We start from the raw sequence: 17,002 nt of genomic DNA, 5'->3' as shown, positions 1-17,002 counted from the left end.
TCCTTTAGAGGTTACTAAATAGATTGAATCTTGCACCAGCCTCTCAGACTAGAGCTGTCCTATCTTGCCTGATTAGCGTGTGTCCCACCAAGTCTTTGAGCATTAACTAGACTAAAGCTGTCCTATCTAGTCTGACTGGTGTGTGTACACCAACTAGTCTTTGAGCATGAACTGATGAAGCCTGGTCGGATGAGAGGCGAAACATCTTCTAAGACAACCTGAACAGTCCAGTTGCGATCGATTGAATGCCCTGAGAATACAATGAGATGGATGAATGAGAATATCACAGGCGAATTAAGTGAATTTTCGTGCAAATGTGAGTCTTAAAACAAACGAAAAATGAATTATAATTTCAGTGTCCAATGCAATACTTCACAGCGGTGGATTGTCTGAGCTGGGCTTTTGGATCAATGTTGTTTTTCCCTGATATCCCATCCAGTAAATTTGGGAAATGTCAGACCTATACTGATACTGGGTATCAGATCGGCCCATCCCTAGTTAATACATCACAATCTAGCAATCCTCAGTTAGCATGCATATATGCCCCCACTAGTGGCTGTGAGTAATACTGGGATTTCATTAATTTGAGTGAAAATTCTCCAACCAATCAATGAAATAGATCGCGCGTCTGCTGCCATGGAGACAGCTAGATGCTATGTGTTTGTTGTAAACACAGGCGTGACGTCACTGAATGTGTGCGTGTGTGTGTGTGTGTGTATGAGACGGGAAGAGAGCCGGAGAGCAGCGATTTACGTCTCAGCTTCTAAGCAGGCTACACCTTCATCATTTCCTCCGTCATCAGCCGGTAATGGACCAGCAGAAGCAGCAACTTGCCTGCAGAGTAGCTCCACTGGGGCCGGGTGCCTGTGAGACGATGTAGTAGGAGGCTGTAAAAGTGGGCAAGTGAGTCATTTGGGCAGCTTGAAAAGAAAACCCACTTGGATTTGTCACTGCAGGCTAGTGCACAGGGGATGTGGTGCCGTGAGGGGGCTTCGTCCTCCGGCTAAGCCCAACTTTGACGCGGGACTCCGGGCTCCCCCATGCAGCCCTTCCGGCTGCTGTGGTCGCTAACAGCCGCGGGGCTCTGCCTGCTCATCCTGGCTGTCCTCCACAAGCACGTCCTGCACCAAGGTAAGAACCACGCTCCAGAAGCTTTCAGAATTGCGTTTTGTTGTTGTTGTGGACAGGAAATCAAAGTCGGCAAGTGTGAAGAAGTTGAAGATTGTTATTGATTTTCTATCAGCTTGACTCTCCCGTCCTGCTACACACAAATACAGTGTGTAGTGTCCTATAGCAGGAAGTAGTGTAGCTGTAGTACACAAGTACGCCTTTATGTTTCCAGTTTAAATGTGTGTCCTTTAGTGTTATTGGGTCCTTCACATCCTTGTACTGCACTGACAGAATTTCTTTTAAAATTATTATTATTTTATTATTATTATTATTTTACAAAAGGTGAGTATATCATTTAGACAATTTTTGTCCTACTTTTGACATCTGTTCCAGTTATTTGTCAGCTTAAGTTGCTAGTTACATTGCCTTGTATACCCCCCCTCCCCAGAACGATTTTAAATATTGTTTATAGTCTACTAACAAGTGTGAGTATGAGAAAATTCTCCTATTTACTGAGCTAGGCAAGGTCCTTAAAATCCTCCTGGGAGACTATTATTACCTGACAAGTGAATCATACTGGAATTGTTAAGAACATTAAGCGACATTTAAAATAGTTTACCACTTTAATACTCACATCTATGATGAAAAGCTTCATCCCTAAAACTACTGGCCGTCTACCTTTGGTAGTTATGATCAAATGTGTTTGTCTTGCCTTCTTCTCTTCTCCGCTTCACTGGGGTAACTCTGCATCAGTTTTATCCAAACCATCCCAACAAGTTTGTTTTTCTCCCATTTTCCGGAATCAATCTGCACATGCGCTGTAACATGGAATATTCCATTGCATGGGGGGGGGCAGTAAAAGCATTGATGATCGATTACACATTTCAATGCAGTTTTAAGACTAAGACAGTAATGTGTATTTTAAACCAAAGGAAAAAAAAAATCAATAATCCGTTTTTATGAGAGGTTTTGGGGCCCCTGAAAATCTTGGGGCCTCAAGCAATTGACTGTGTTTGCTTAATGGTAAGTCCGCCCCTGCATGCAGTGTGTATTCAGTAGGGGTGCCACAAGATCTCGCAAGATTAAAGCATGGCAAGATTTCTCGATTAGAAAAAAAGCTAGTCTAGTGGGCACCAGGCCTGGCATGATCATAAATGAATGAATTCATCACACAATAAATGAAAAAGAACTGAATCATTTTGCTGACTTCAATATACGGCCATGTGCATGTGTGTCTGCTTTCCTCTTCTCTCACCTCCAAACGGCAAGAAGAGAGTTCACTCTGTGCATTGGTTTCAGCACCTTGGCGCGTTTGCATGAGCGGGGTGAGCCCTTTTGTCAGTCATACAGTCTCTTTGTCTCGGTGGGTAGAGGCGGGGCTGCTAGCATACACACAGAGTGCAGAAGTGTGTAACAGTAGAAATTAAATGAGTAGCTTGCAATACATTGTCATATATTTTTTCATTGTACTTTTCTCAAACATTATGTTAAAATCTCAGCTCGTCTCGTCCTTGTAGACCCAATATCCTGCATCGTCTTGTCTTGTGACACCCCTCGTATCCAGCGAGAGACAAGTGTGTGTCCAGTCTGTTTCCAATGCGTATCTAATATCCATCCAGTGTGTGCATATTTTTTTCTTTGCTCTCTGGGGAAGTTACGATTGAGCTCTTTGAATTCTGCCTAGCAACAAGTGGCCATGTGACTGAAACTGGAATTCAAAGTAGGTGTTTTGTTGTGTTTGTGCAAGTTAACTCTTCTACTCCTGAAGCATTGTTATTTTTCTGACAAATACACCACATGTTGGCGTTTGACCCCCATAAGTCGCATTGACTTGAAATTTCTCTCACTGCTCTACAAAACACCCGCTGTACCCCAAGCACCATTAAATTTGGTGCACGCCTCTAGGGGACTGACAAACAGAACCCCACCACTCGGATAGGCTCCAGCATACCCCCGCGACCCTAGTGAGGACAAGCGGCATCGAAAATGGATGGATGGATGGATTACGTGTATGCTAGCATGCGATCTGAGGCATTTTGAACACAACACATAAGGCCTGCCAGACACGTGTAGTTTAGCTGGTATAAAAACACTCCAAATAGAGACTTGCAGGAATAATGTTGGACTTCTTCCTGTCTTTCCAATTGCATTCTGATGCCGTTTGGTGCTAAGAAGTTGCTCCAAAGCTGTCATGTGATGTTATAAAGAGATTATTATTTACACACATCAAGCACCTGTCACACAACGTCAGCCGTCAGGGTAAAAACAAATGACACAAAGAGCAGAGAAAACAATGAGCCGCTTTATTATTTTTATTTTATGATTTCTTTTTAAATATGAATGAGCTGTCGTCGCCGCTGCGCTTTCACGTGCGATTCGTTTCCTGCTCGGGAAAGCAAACGCTGCGGGCGAGGAAGTGACACCTCACCACTGTAAAATGATGGCGACAACTTGACGTGGCGTTTGGACAGACAAAGGTGATGTTTAAAAGTTGCTTCTCACAGCAAAACACAACCACACTAACCAAACACTTCCTCCTCTTCTCATCTCACTGTCAGTGTTAGCCTCCACTTGCTGACCTTTGACATCGGCGTCAGATATCGTTTCGCACTGGGACATAAGGTTTTGCTCATCCCACTCACATACGTGGGAGGAAATTCTGCAGGACGAATGCAGGAAAACACAAGTCTCTGCATTAGTTTCTGACTTCCTACTATTAAAAATGTATGTATGTGTGTCACATTATGGCAGTGTGGACACGGGACACAATGATTGGACAGGCTTCAATTTTATGTCGAGCATTAGTGTCATTGGGCACTTGTGTAATTGGTAAGCAGATCTATAGGTGGGTCTTCAATCATTTATGTCAAGGTGTGCGTGTCGGCTGAGGGGTGGTACTTTACCCTGCAAATTGTGTACTCTACGCTACTGCTAGTAGTTTAATGACAGCAAGTAACCAATTTGACACCAAAAGTCGATCCAGTCCAAGAGAAAACCGACAGACTGCTCGTGACACGAGAGCATTGTGAGTTAATTGAGCAGAGGAGATGATTTTCGCTCATTAATTAGCGTCTGCGTCGCCTTCAGGCTACGTTGCAGCAGACACAAACGTGTCGGCGGCGTTAATGCAATTATGAGCTTCATTGACTGCGACATGATGTCACCCGCGTTGTTCTATTGGTTCCTGGAACGCCACAGACTCAACTTCACAAAGTACATAATTATTATGATAAAAGAATAGATCGACAGCTTGACTTGTATACCGCTTTGCAGACTGGGGCCACCACCAGATAAACAAACCTCCTTAATGTTCACAATCACTTAAATTGTTAAGAAAAAGTCATTTTAACCAATCAGTTTGCAATGTAGTGTGCAGTATTAAAAAAGGCCTGATCCAGTGATATTACTCAAACAGAGAACAATAATCAGCAACAGTAGGGATGAGAAAAACGAACCCATTTACTTCTTTAAGCATCTGGGGTATAGTTTTATCCACAATGTAGTGGCGGCCTGGCGAATATAGCAAGGTTTGAGGTGCTCACCTAAGTGTTTAAACCCAACTTTACTCACCACGGAGAGGGGATGGTCATCTTTTCTGTTATAGCGAATGACTTATTTTCATCCCATGGGAATTTCTTGGGTAACTATGCTTTAAATGTGCGATGAGTTTGGTCGTATTATTTCAGACTAAAAATATACATGGCCGATAGAGCCTTCAATCGACTGCTTGTATCGGAGTGCCAATATCAGAGATTTTTCGATGCAGGCCGTTGTAGTCCGATCTGTTTTTTTTTTTGCTGATATCGCCCCAATATCTGATGTCAGTATCGGATGGTGACACCTTCCTAGCCTCCAGCCCACATTTTTTCACGTATGTCTTCATTGATCATGTTTTTCGGCAAGCGTTGAGATGTCACACTTTGTTGGGGGTCCTTGAACGCACCACAGTTGCATGCTGCCATAAGTAAAAGTGATACTTAGCTTCCCTAGCTTAATAAATTCATCTGTTCATCAATCATCTTACATTATCATTCATTACTTGTGAGTTACTTATACATTTTAAAAAGTAACAATTTAAAATTTGCACCAAAATCCAGAGTTGAAACTGCCGTCATGCATGATGACACATGAGACTTCACTGCTCAGTTTTCTTTGGCTTTTGGGTTTTTGGTTTTTTAAAGATAACTTTGTTGGTTGTTAAACATACATTGTGTATCCTTTATAGGTCATATGTCGACCGGAACCTGTGAGGTCATCACGATGGACCGCGACAGCAGTCAGCCCAAAAGAACAATTGCCCGGCAGACGGCCCGCTGTGCCTGCAGGAAAGGACAGATTGCTGGAACCACGCGAGCCAGGCCGGCCTGCGTGGATGGTAAGATGATAGTGAAGAGTACTGCCATCTAATGGCGGTAGCTTCATTCTCGCATCAACATGGAGCATACGCATCCTCAGTTAACGCGCATTTAGCTTTTTCTTTGACTTTTTCTACACCACTTCTTTCAAAAGAAGAATCACCGTCAACAAGAAAAGGAGTGTTAAAGGGATAGTTCGGATTTTTTGACATGAAGTTGTCTGACATCCCCATCAGCAGTGTACTGCAGCAACAGTGACTTACCCCCCACAATTGGTCCCGTGAGTCCAGTTCTGGTCGGAGATCCCTGATGAGGAACGTAGTTCCGCTTAGTTCCTGGGACCATTTCAGTAAAGAGTTTTGCTTCTCAAAACAATATGCGTTCAAAAGAGTGACACATACAAAAATGCCTCCTCATAAAAATCAGACCTCTCTCGCCGTTTCTATGTATCGGTGTTCTATGTATCTGTGTTCTATGTATTGTGTTCTATGACTTCCTCGTTTCAGTAAAAAATGTCCATCACCTGTAAATACACACTCAATGCTTTCAAATAAAAAATCAAATCAAATAAAAAAAAACATGGAGCGCACTGTAGTTATTAGCTTGGACATGTGCATGGAGATCAAATAACTTAGCACATTTAGTAGCTAGGGTAGGGTCAGGTAGGAGCTGTGACCCACCACATCCAGCAGGTGGATTTTTAATGTGAATTAGTGCCACCTACAGGACTGGAGTGGAACACGCGACGATCAATCAAATAGGATTGGTATTGGCAGATAGGGTGTACGGAGTGACTACTACTGATGTTAGTAATATTCATGAAGGACCACGTTCTCTCTGTTTCCACGTGAGTCGAGCTTCTAATGGGAACACGCTAGAGTTGTGTTGCTTTGCGTCAGCCGCTGTTTTGTCTCCAATGCCATCTGGAGACAGTCACACAGCTGGAGGACGCTTTCAGATCTCCTGGTGACTTCAGGACTCCCGCTGCTTCGGCTGCCGCCTCACCAAGCTGACAGATCCACTGGAGGATTCTGTCTGCGTCTGGAACAGAACCTTATTTGGAAAGCTCGATAGGGTTAGATGGCGGGTTGTCAGCATGGGTTGGAGATGAGCGAGTCACATGTCGTTCTTCTGTCGGGAACTTTCACTTTGGACACTAATCTCAGTTGTCGTCTGTTACCGTGGTAACTGATACTTGCCCCAGACCGGATAACACTCAATGTCGACAAAATGGTGAGAGACAGATGACACGTTGACTTTTTCTCCATTTGCTTGACCGTCTGCACAACTGAAACGCCCCCGACTTCAGGCTGCGTTTTCCTTGTGCAGCACGAGCTGGAATTTAAAAGCAACACTTTGTTGAATTGCAGCAGCTTCAAGAGGCTTTTTAAGGCTTTTACCTGCTTCTGCAGCTTAGGTGCATCTGTCAGGGCATTGAATCGATCGCAACTGGACTGTTAAGGTTGTCTTAGCAGGCTCATGCTCAAAGGCTAGATAGGACAGCTCGGGTATGCATCACGTCAGGCGCATCATGTGGAAGTGGCGTTCCAGAACATTCATGCTGGTCATGCAAGCTGCAGAGCATGACAAATGATTGTAAATACTATTCTGTGTAAACATCTATGACCTTTCCAGGGCTGCACGCTGGTATTTATGTCACTTTGGCTTTCCTCTTTCAAACTCCACTGAGGAAAACGTCAGGAAAGATTGTCGTTAGTTGTCCCTAAATCTTTAATTCTTCATCTTAACAGACAGGTGGACAATTGCATGCGTCCAACTTAGTGGGAACACTTTGGGGAAGACCCTTTACTGTGCAAATGACTTTCAAATGTGAGGAAACACTCCTGTGCAGTGTCGCCATGGTTACCATGTCACAGTGACACACCGACACATGGGTCAGCCTACATATAAATATTAAGTAGTTTTTCAGGGGTGCTCACATGTTTTCAGCATGCGAGCTACTTTTAAAAAGTCCTGGGGAGCTACCTCCTACTATAAATATATAAAATATATATCTTTACTATATTTATTACAAAACTATGTATTTACCTATATAAAAGTATGTATTTATGTACGTTGTAAATACTGCATATGTCAGGGGTGCACACACTTTCTCAGCATGCAAGTACAAGTCAAAATGATCTACCTCTTTCTATAAAACATATAACATATACAAAATGTAACCAGTAAACTCTGAAATTCTATTGTAAATATTAATGATTAGTATTTCACATTCACATTTTCAGAGTTTACAGGTAATCAAAGTAATTGATATCATAATTCCCTTCAATATGGAAATAAAGATAATTCCACATAACTCCTAAATAGTTGTGTACATAACCTGAGTACTGGTAATATGTCAGTCAAATTAGCCATGTAACGTTCATTAGGGCACACAGTTCATGTATTACATCCAGTTAGCATTTGCTATCAAACATGACCAATATACAAGAATTTAAAATGATTATGCAAAAGACAATGCAGCCGAAGTCAAGGCAACATATTGAAAAGGTTTCACCAATGGGCACATGTTTAATTTCATCATGAAATAATAGTTTAAGAAGCGGACGTGTAGAAAACACTGATTTCTGTAGTAGAGTTCATGACGCCAAGCAAAGCCAGTAAACAATACACTTTTTTTCTACGTAACTAGCCGCTACAAGCGAACAGATAACTTTTGTTATATAGACATCTTACCGCAGAGTTAGCTCATCCATAATCACAATAATAAAGATGACGTTACATCTCCGTGTGTAGCTTGAAACGCTGCAGGGGAGCAAGGGCGAATCAGGAGGGGAGTCATATGACAACTACAAAGTGACTTTTACACGATTGACCCAAACTACTTTGGTGATCTACCGGTAGCTTGCGATCGACGTAATGGGCGCCCCTGCTTTATAACATTCTGCTTGTGATGAGCGACTAAAACGCACATCATCGTCATCATCTGGTAATTTTAAAGAAGATTTATGTGCATGTGTTACTTTAATAATGTAAGCCAAGCAGGCTCATGCATGCAGAACGTTCTACTTAAGAAACAATGAAATAAGACAATAAGTCTTGTGTGACCTTTTAGAGAGAGTTGCATGTTGGTATTTATGTCACTTTGTATCGCAGTGGTACCAAACAGACTCCCGACCAGCGCCACCTCTCATCTCCCAGCAGCCTTTGCAGCACTGACGCCTCGCGTGACTCATCTAAGCCCTGCCTCCAACAGGAAATAAACTGCGGCCATCATATATGCTTTATTTAGTATACTGCATGTTCTAAGTCCCATTTTAACAATCATTCAAGTGTAATAAAAAGTTAATTCTTATTTTGGAAGAAGTGGTGCAAAGAAGTCCAAGAAAAAGCAAAATGTGCCTTACCCCAGGATCCAACTTTGAGGTTTTCTTTACAGACTTTAGAGGCGTACTTCACCCACAGGGTGTTCAACTATTTTGAATGTTTTTGTTCTTCACATTGTCCTCTGGGAGTAAAGTGTCATTCGTCTGTTTCTGTACGGTGGATCCCCACACACAAGGGTCCTGTCAGGAATTATGGGCTCCGTGAAAAAACATTTGGCCGCACGGTGGTCTAGTGGTTAACATGTTGGCCACACAGTCACAGTCAGGTGATCGGGAAAACCTGGGTTCGAATCTCCTTTGGGCATTTCTGTGTGGAGTTTACATGTTCTCCTTGTGCGTGCGTGGGTTTTTTCTCCGAGTTCTCCGGTTTCCTTCCACATTCCAAAAACATGCATGTTCGCATTGGGGCAGCTGTTGTCACCACACCTTTATTTTGGAACTGACCTAACTTCCCCCATATGACACCCTTGCCCGTGCATTCATGATTCAGCAAGTTCGATTTTTGGTCAAATGTTTTTTCAACGAAAATAGACTGTTTTTTTTGTTTTGTTTTTTTGTTTGTTAAAAAGTACTGCTAACACAGCTAAAATATACATACATGTACCACTGTTAAAAAAGTATTTCCATGTTTCTGTTTTTATGCCTCACTGATCATTTTTTCGTAGAGAATTTCGTAGACATTTTGCACACATCATAACTGTGGGCATGTCGGTGTGCTCTGCAGCGAGGTTAACACAACTTAATATGTGATCGTAAGTCGTTACTGGAATTACAACAGCCAAACAATGTGGAATATGTAGACGCGGCTTGGAGAAACGCCTTGCTAGCCTGCTAGCCTGCTAGCCTCTAGAGCCAGCGTGACGACCAGGCTACACTCTGAGACTGTTCAGTGATGATCTTACATTGCAATTCATTAGTGGTGAGCACCTGTACATTTTATAATTTAAAATGTGTTTAATAAAGTGTGTGAGGCGTATTTACAGCTGAAACCTGGATTGTGTCGCAACTAAACAATGGCCTTTGAAGAAAGAAGGTGAGGGTTCTGGAGGTGATTCTATTCTAATAATGACAACAGTCGCTTTATCAGAGTAGAACGTCAATGTCAAGCTAACAGGAGGGTTTTGGCGAGGGGTGCGGGGAGCTGTGTGTAAAAAAATACACATTGGCATTTGCTGGTGGTCCCAGGACATAAGTCAGCACGAAATGGCCTCCTCCCATTTGGATCGATGAAGCTTGCCGGCGTGGAGGTGTTTTATTAAGCAACACACTGATGCAGCCTTTACAGCTGCTTGTAGATAACACAATTGCATATTTTTTAATTCTATTTTTAACATCTGAAAGATCCACATTCAGGCGAGTACTGCTTTGGGGAAGACGATTACGTGACGATGGAATAGTATGGTTTATTTGTTTCGGACATATTTAACACGTTTTAATGAGGAACATCACATGTTTGCACAATTGCTACTCCTAGTCTATTGCAGACAATCCATTCACACCATTTATTCTAATAGAGAATGTGTAGCAAGAGACAGCTGGCTTATGCAATGATGAAAGTAAGAAAAATCTAATAAAAAATAGGAGATAAATTGAGTAGCATAATTTACAATAGAAAAATGTAGTATAGCTTGTGTGGCTATAAAGGAAAAGAAAAGAATAAAAGGTATTTCAAATAAATAAAAATGGTTACATAAATAACTAAATAAAAAAAGTTTGAATTAATGAATAATAGGAAATGAACAAAGATAAAGTAAGTAGAGAGTTTAAGGAAGTAAATACAGAAGTGAAAATATGACAAACGTATAATTCATCAATTCATCAAACTGTTGAACGTAAGTGCAGCAATCAGCTCTGAATAATGATCAATGAATGAAGTGCATTTCGACAGTGCTTCTTTTTATTCAAATGTTTGTTTTCTGCTGTCCTATCTGCGGTCCAATCACAGAAGCACCGTATGCAAACGAGCTTGTCCTATTTCTGTATAAATAGATGAATGTTTGATGAAGGTGTGCACAGTAAACTTGACTGACATCATGGCGACGGCTAATAATCTCTTCCCTTCTCAGTGGACATCATCGTCACTCGTCAGTGGTGTCTCATGAGTCCGTGTTTGGACAACGAGGGTTGCGACCTCCTCATCAACCAGTCGGGCTGGACCTGCACGCAACCAGGAGGCCGAGTCAAGACCACCACGGTGAGACCACCGCGAGTCTTTGTGTATGTTACGGGCCTCACAGGCTTGTGAGCACGGCAGAGACGTGCGATTAGGGGAGGCAGATGAGGCTCTGGTTCACCTGAAAAAAAAGAACGACAGCATAAAAAAAAAAAATTGTCCAATGAGGCCTAGTGGTTAGCATGTTAGCCACACAGTCAGGGGATCTGGAAGATCTGGGTTCAAATCTGATGGACATCTCTGTGTGGAGTTTGCATGTTCTCCCCGTGGCTTTTCTCCGGGTACTCCGGCTTCCTCCCGCTTTCCAAAAACATGCATGTTAGATTCATTCATCTAAATTGTCCATAGGTATGAATGAGAGTGTGAATAGTTGTCTATATGTGCCTATATAGTGCGCAAGCCCTGCCTACTGTCTGCTTCAGTGCACTCACTGAGTGTACTGAGTTGGATCACGGCACCTGCCAGTTTCTGTGTGTCAGCATGTCTCCAATAATACATCCTTCCACAGAGAGGAAAAGCCAGTGTTATTGTTTTTGACAGCAGCACCAGCTGGAGAGCAGCAAGTCAAATGCGCTGCTGAAGGAATGAATGTATATACTGTATATACCCAAGCGCAACACAAGATGATCAGACTTTTACAACAAAGTAGAGGGATAGGGTACGTGTACTTCATATACAATTACGTTTCTAAAAAAATAAATAAATGTGACTAAGAAGTATTTGAAAATAAAGTGAATTATTCTCTTCTTTTCTTGTTATCCTTTTAATGAGCAAAATTTCTTAACGTAAACAAACTCCGAAGGAGTCATGAACATCACCGCACATCACTGAGACTAGACTAGAAAGTCTCCATCAGACTGTCTGCCCATGAGACTTTTTGTGTTTGGAGGAAGTTTAAACAGTGGAAAAAAAGTGTTTCCAAGCTGACAGTCAGTATTCAGCATCAATAGTCCAAACACTGCGTCCCCCGTCTCGGGTTCTGCTCAGCCGCTTCCGGATGAGTCGGGTCGACGCTGTGAATAATCAAGTCTTCCAAACCGCAGCCGCCTTCTCATAGGAACTAGTTGAAAAGATGGACAGCAGGGCAGCAAGATGCTCCTCTTCATGGTCAAGTCAGATTTTTCGGCTTCTCGGCCTCTTGAGGATGCAGACGACGGGAACAAAAAAGACCAGAAAATGTGTAAAGTGACACGTGTAGACATTTTGCTCCTGTTGTGAGTGAAACGTGAGTGAAACTATGTGTTCTACAAAAGTACAGTAGCTGTAGATTTGCAGTAGAACATTACAGCTGCCTATAGGGAGCGCTGCTGCCAGCCTGGTGCCCAGCGAACCACAGGTTTATGGACTTTGACCTCAGCTACCTCACAAACGTTGGGTTAGGTATCATTGAAAATCCGTAGGTGTCTTACTTTGACCTAGATGTTGGTTCCTGAAAGATGATTGTGGTTTTGGTTCGTTTGTTGGGTCATGTGTGTATAAAAATCATGTTTTAGGGTTGAAACTGCAATTTGAGTAGCTTTTGGGGTTTTGTCTTCACAAATGAATACTAGAAAATACTTTTGAGGTCCCTCAGGGTTCTGTCATAGGTCCTGTACTTTTTTGTCCTTATATAACACTTTTTACCATTATTTTATCAGACATTTTCATCATTATGCACTCAGCTTATCAATGTTCCAGCACCACTGTCCCCAGTTCAAGGTCCATAAAGCGACAAAAATTCCCCCAGACAAACCGATATCTTGTAGAAAGTCTTTACGGAAGAGTGGAAACTGTTCTAGCCACAACGAAAGCCGCATTTTTCTCACTTTTCACTTCCTGTTAGAAGTAACTTATCTACTATGGATTGCTTATGTCTGGCAGGTCTCCTGACAGCGGTGACAGGATGGAATATTCTCATCATCCGTCTCCCTTTGCTGCAGAGCGGAGACAACCACCGGCGGTCTAAGGGGTCTGTGAAGACATTGAACAGTGTCAACTTTTCCTTTTCTGGAGAAACGTTTTGTTTTTCCACACCAAAGAGTCTTTGGAAGAGAGCATGTCCATGACGACTCCTAATAAAGCTGAAGGATCTTGGCTGAATGCTGGAAAAGATTATTTTTAAGATGAAACTTTGACCCAATGTAGGCTGACAGACTGGAATCCACATGGTACTTTTCGAGAACATCCCATGAATGAAACATACAGCGCAGTTTTGACTTTTTACCATAAAAGTGCTGAATAAATCATGTCAGACACATCTACGGACCTCTATGGAACCACCTTGTTCAACAGGGCTGCAAAAGTTGTTTAAAAAGTACAGTACCTCACAAGAGTGAGTACAATATTTACACATTTGTGTAAACGTCTTATTATTTGCATGGGACAACACTGAGGAAATGACACTTGGATACAATGTAAAGTAGTCAGTGTACAGCTTGTATAGCAGTGTAAATTTATTGTCTCCTCAAAATAATTCAACACACAACCATTCTTGTTTAAACCGCTGGCAACAAAAGTGAATAGTCGTCCCTCGTTTATCACGGTTAATTGGTTCCAGACCCGACCATGATAAGTGAATTTTTGCATTGTGGTAATGGTAATGGTAATGGTAATGGTAATGGTAATGGTAATGGTAATGGTTTCATTCATCTTGAACATGCACACAATTACAGTGGAGCTCATCACATAACACAATTCACAATTCTGCATGTCCAAGAAGGAGTAGGAAGAAGCAAAGCTTATGTAATCCTACCCCTCATCAGTTTCACATCAGTTGCTATACATTTGATGTATTAACAAATGGAATATTTTTGTAGTTAGAGCATAGAAAACCTGTTTATGGCCTTCTAATTGTGATTTTTAACATTATTATGATTTTTAACATATTAGAGCCCTGTAGACATGAAATAACACCCCTATAGTCACCTTTACTCTCCTATTATTCTTTGTTCAGACCACACTGCGCAACTGTAATGCACGGGCTACATCACTGCAGGGACACAAGAGACTGTAACCTCTTTAAGCAAAACATGCTACCGGGCTAACTAGTTAGCCTCCAATTGGTTTAATCTACACTTAAGAAAGGGTTTGAAACAGAGTGGGAAGGAAGGACAAAGTAAGAAGCCAAAACTACTTGGCAGAATGGGAGGAGAAGTTTTTTCCACTCCATGCAGTGTTAAGGTAATCTAATCTAATGTCATGTCTCATCAATGTAACATTACTGACGCCTAGTGACCAGAATACTACATAAAACTTGTCTTTCAATATTTGAAAGACAGCGGTCATTTATTAGTTAATTCATTTTTGAAAAACTGCGATAGAGTGAGGGAGTGATGTTGGAACCACAATGTAGTGAGGGACAACTGTACACCTGTAAGTGAAAATTTCCAAAATGGGCTCAATTAGCCCCTTTTCTCCTCACCAGTGTCATTTCTTCAGTTTTGTCCCATGAAAAGATCAAATAAATCAAATGTGAGGTGTACTCACTTCAGTGAGGTACTGTAAATGTGATGAGACTGTAAATGCTATTCCTTCAAAGACAGCATATGAACCAATAACGCGGTGGCTTAGATAGATCTGTCATTCTCAGCGTTGTCAACACACAATGACTGGGTGAACAACATCAATTCCTGAACTTCTTGATTAAAGAAAATGTTTCTATTCTTTTCTGTTCAGATTGTAACTTTCTCTGCTGAATTTACTGATGACTGTCATGATGAATCTTCGCATTAAAGTCATTCATTTCAGTGATTTTTGTTGTTCTGGCTGTAAGACTTAAAAGCCCACAAACTTGAATGTAAAAGGAAGAAAAACTACACAGGGGAAATGACCAAGTAGGAAAGAACTAAAAATTCTGATGAGGATGTAGGCTGCACTGATCCTCTTTTTATTTGTTAATTTCACTTTGTGACCTACCTATCCTCCTAAAACAATTAGCTCACTTTTACACACACTCAACTTCATTGCCATCAGCATCATCAGACAGGAAGTTAGCTAACGCTTAAAGGGACGCTTGATTAGGTACCTCATCTAATGCCTTTACAGAGATAATACAGTAATGCTGACTTTTGATGTTTGTTATTGTGCTTGTATCATGCTGACAGCTAGGCATGGGTCGATTACCGGTTTCAAGGTATACCACGGTATGAAAAGGTCACAGTTTCAAAACCACTAAAATTGTGCGTCGTACCGTTTCTACAATACAAGAGAGAGTGGAGGTCCAGTGCGGCCACTACGTGGAAATACTTTGTCGCGTGCAGTGTTATTCATCGTAGTTGGAACTGAGCTTCGATGTGTTGCCAAAAGTCATTAGCTGCCTTGTTAACATTGAGAGTCACCGATCCGGCCACTGAACAACAAGGAACAACCGCTTAACAATGTTTCAGTTGCCAACAACTATCAAATGACTCGGAAAACGAAAGTTTGTGGAACAGTGCGACCTGCAATCATTTGCATTTTGCTATGTTTTTTTTAAATTAAGAAAATATTTATTGTGATGTGACTTGAGGGTCAGGATTAGCCACAGTAGACTTCATTGAGAACTGCATTTTATTTATTTATTATTTATTTAGAGTCATGAACACTGACCTTAACTAACACTGACCTTATCTAAAGCAAGTGAAGCCTGCAGTTCTTTGGATGTTTTTGTGGGGTCTTTTGTGACCTCTTGGCTCAGTCATCACTGCGCTCTTGGGGTCATTTTGTTTGCCCAGCTTTCTGGGAAGGTTCACCACTGTTGCAGGTTTTCACCATGCGTGGATAATAGCTCTCACTGTGGTTCTCTGGAGTTTTTTGTTAATTATATTAAATATATACAGTGGTGTGAACAAGTGTTTGCCCTCTTCCTGATTTTTGCATGTTTGTGTAAATGTTTGAGATCCATCCATCCCATCCATTTTCTATACCGCTTCATCCTCATTAGGGTCGCGAGGGTATGCTGGAGCTTATCCCAGCTGACTTTGGGCGACAGGCGGGGTACACCCTGGACTGGTCCTCAGCCAATCGCAGGGCACATATAGACAAACAACCATTCACACTCACATTCATACCTATGGACAATTTAGAGTCGCCAATTAACCTCACCTGCATGTTTTCGGGAAAGTGGGAGGAAGCCAGAGTACAACACATGGCTGGACATTCTCCTTCAGGATTTTTTGGTTGACAGCAGAATTCATGGTTTCATTTATCACAGTAAGTCTTCCAGGTCCTGAAGCAGCAAAACAGCACCAGACCATCACACTACCACCACCATATCCTACTGTTGGTATGATGTTTATTTTCTGAAATGCGTTACTTTTATGCCAGATGTAATGGGACACACACCTTCCAAAAAGTTCAACTTTTGTCTCGTCAGACCACAGAGTATTTTCCCGAAGGTCTTGAGGATCATCAAGATGTTTTCTGGGAAATTTGAGATGATGTTCAGCAGTGGTTTTCATCTTGGAACTCCATGCAGGGCGTTTTTGCACAGTGTCTTATGGTGGAGTCATGAAGACTGACCTTAACTAAAGCAAGTGAAGCCTGCAGTTCTTTGGATGTTGTTGTGGGGTCTTTTGTAACCTCTTGGCTCAGTCGTCACTGCACTCTTTGGGTCATTTTGTTTGTCCAGCTTTCTGGGAAGGTTCACCACGGTTGCAGGTTTTCACCATGTGTGGATAATAGCTCTCACTGTGGTTCTCTGGAGTCCCAAAGCTTTAGAAATGGCTTTATAACCTTTTCCAGACTGGTAGATCTCAATTAATCTCAGTTAAGTTATGTTTTAACAGAGAAGTGGGGCAATCACTTTTTCACACAGGGCCATGTAGATTTGGGTTTTTTTTACATGCAAAAAAATAAGAAATCAGGAAGGGGGCAAACAATTTTTCACACCACTGTATACTGTATATGCATTTCCAAGTATATGTATGTATGTATATATATTCGAGCTATATTTAATAGCAATTAATCGCATTTTGTCCACAGTTACCCCATAATTAATCACATTTAATCACAGACAGAAAAAAGTTTTTAGCTATGATAAGTAAGGAAGTAAATCTCTT

General features: G+C 41.6%; 1 protein-coding gene across 1 annotated transcript; it reads left to right on the top strand.

The window, feature by feature from the left end:
• The first annotated feature begins 713 nt into the window (after positions 1 to 713).
• On the top strand, positions 714 to 15,745 carry LOC129182006 (chemokine-like protein TAFA-5). The gene is made up of 4 exons (XM_054777864.1): positions 714 to 1,131; positions 5,336 to 5,485; positions 10,879 to 11,006; positions 12,846 to 15,745. Exons 1-4 carry the CDS (start codon positions 1,041 to 1,043, stop codon positions 12,852 to 12,854), a joined length of 378 nt encoding a protein of 125 aa, XP_054633839.1. The 5' UTR covers positions 714 to 1,040; the 3' UTR covers positions 12,855 to 15,745.
• Positions 15,746 to 17,002: the final 1,257 nt, after the last annotated feature.

This window comes from Dunckerocampus dactyliophorus, chromosome 5 (genome assembly GCF_027744805.1).
Source record: "Dunckerocampus dactyliophorus isolate RoL2022-P2 chromosome 5, RoL_Ddac_1.1, whole genome shotgun sequence".
NCBI lineage: Eukaryota > Metazoa > Chordata > Actinopteri > Syngnathiformes > Syngnathidae > Dunckerocampus > Dunckerocampus dactyliophorus.
This window is presented reverse-complemented; position numbering and strand designations above follow the sequence as displayed.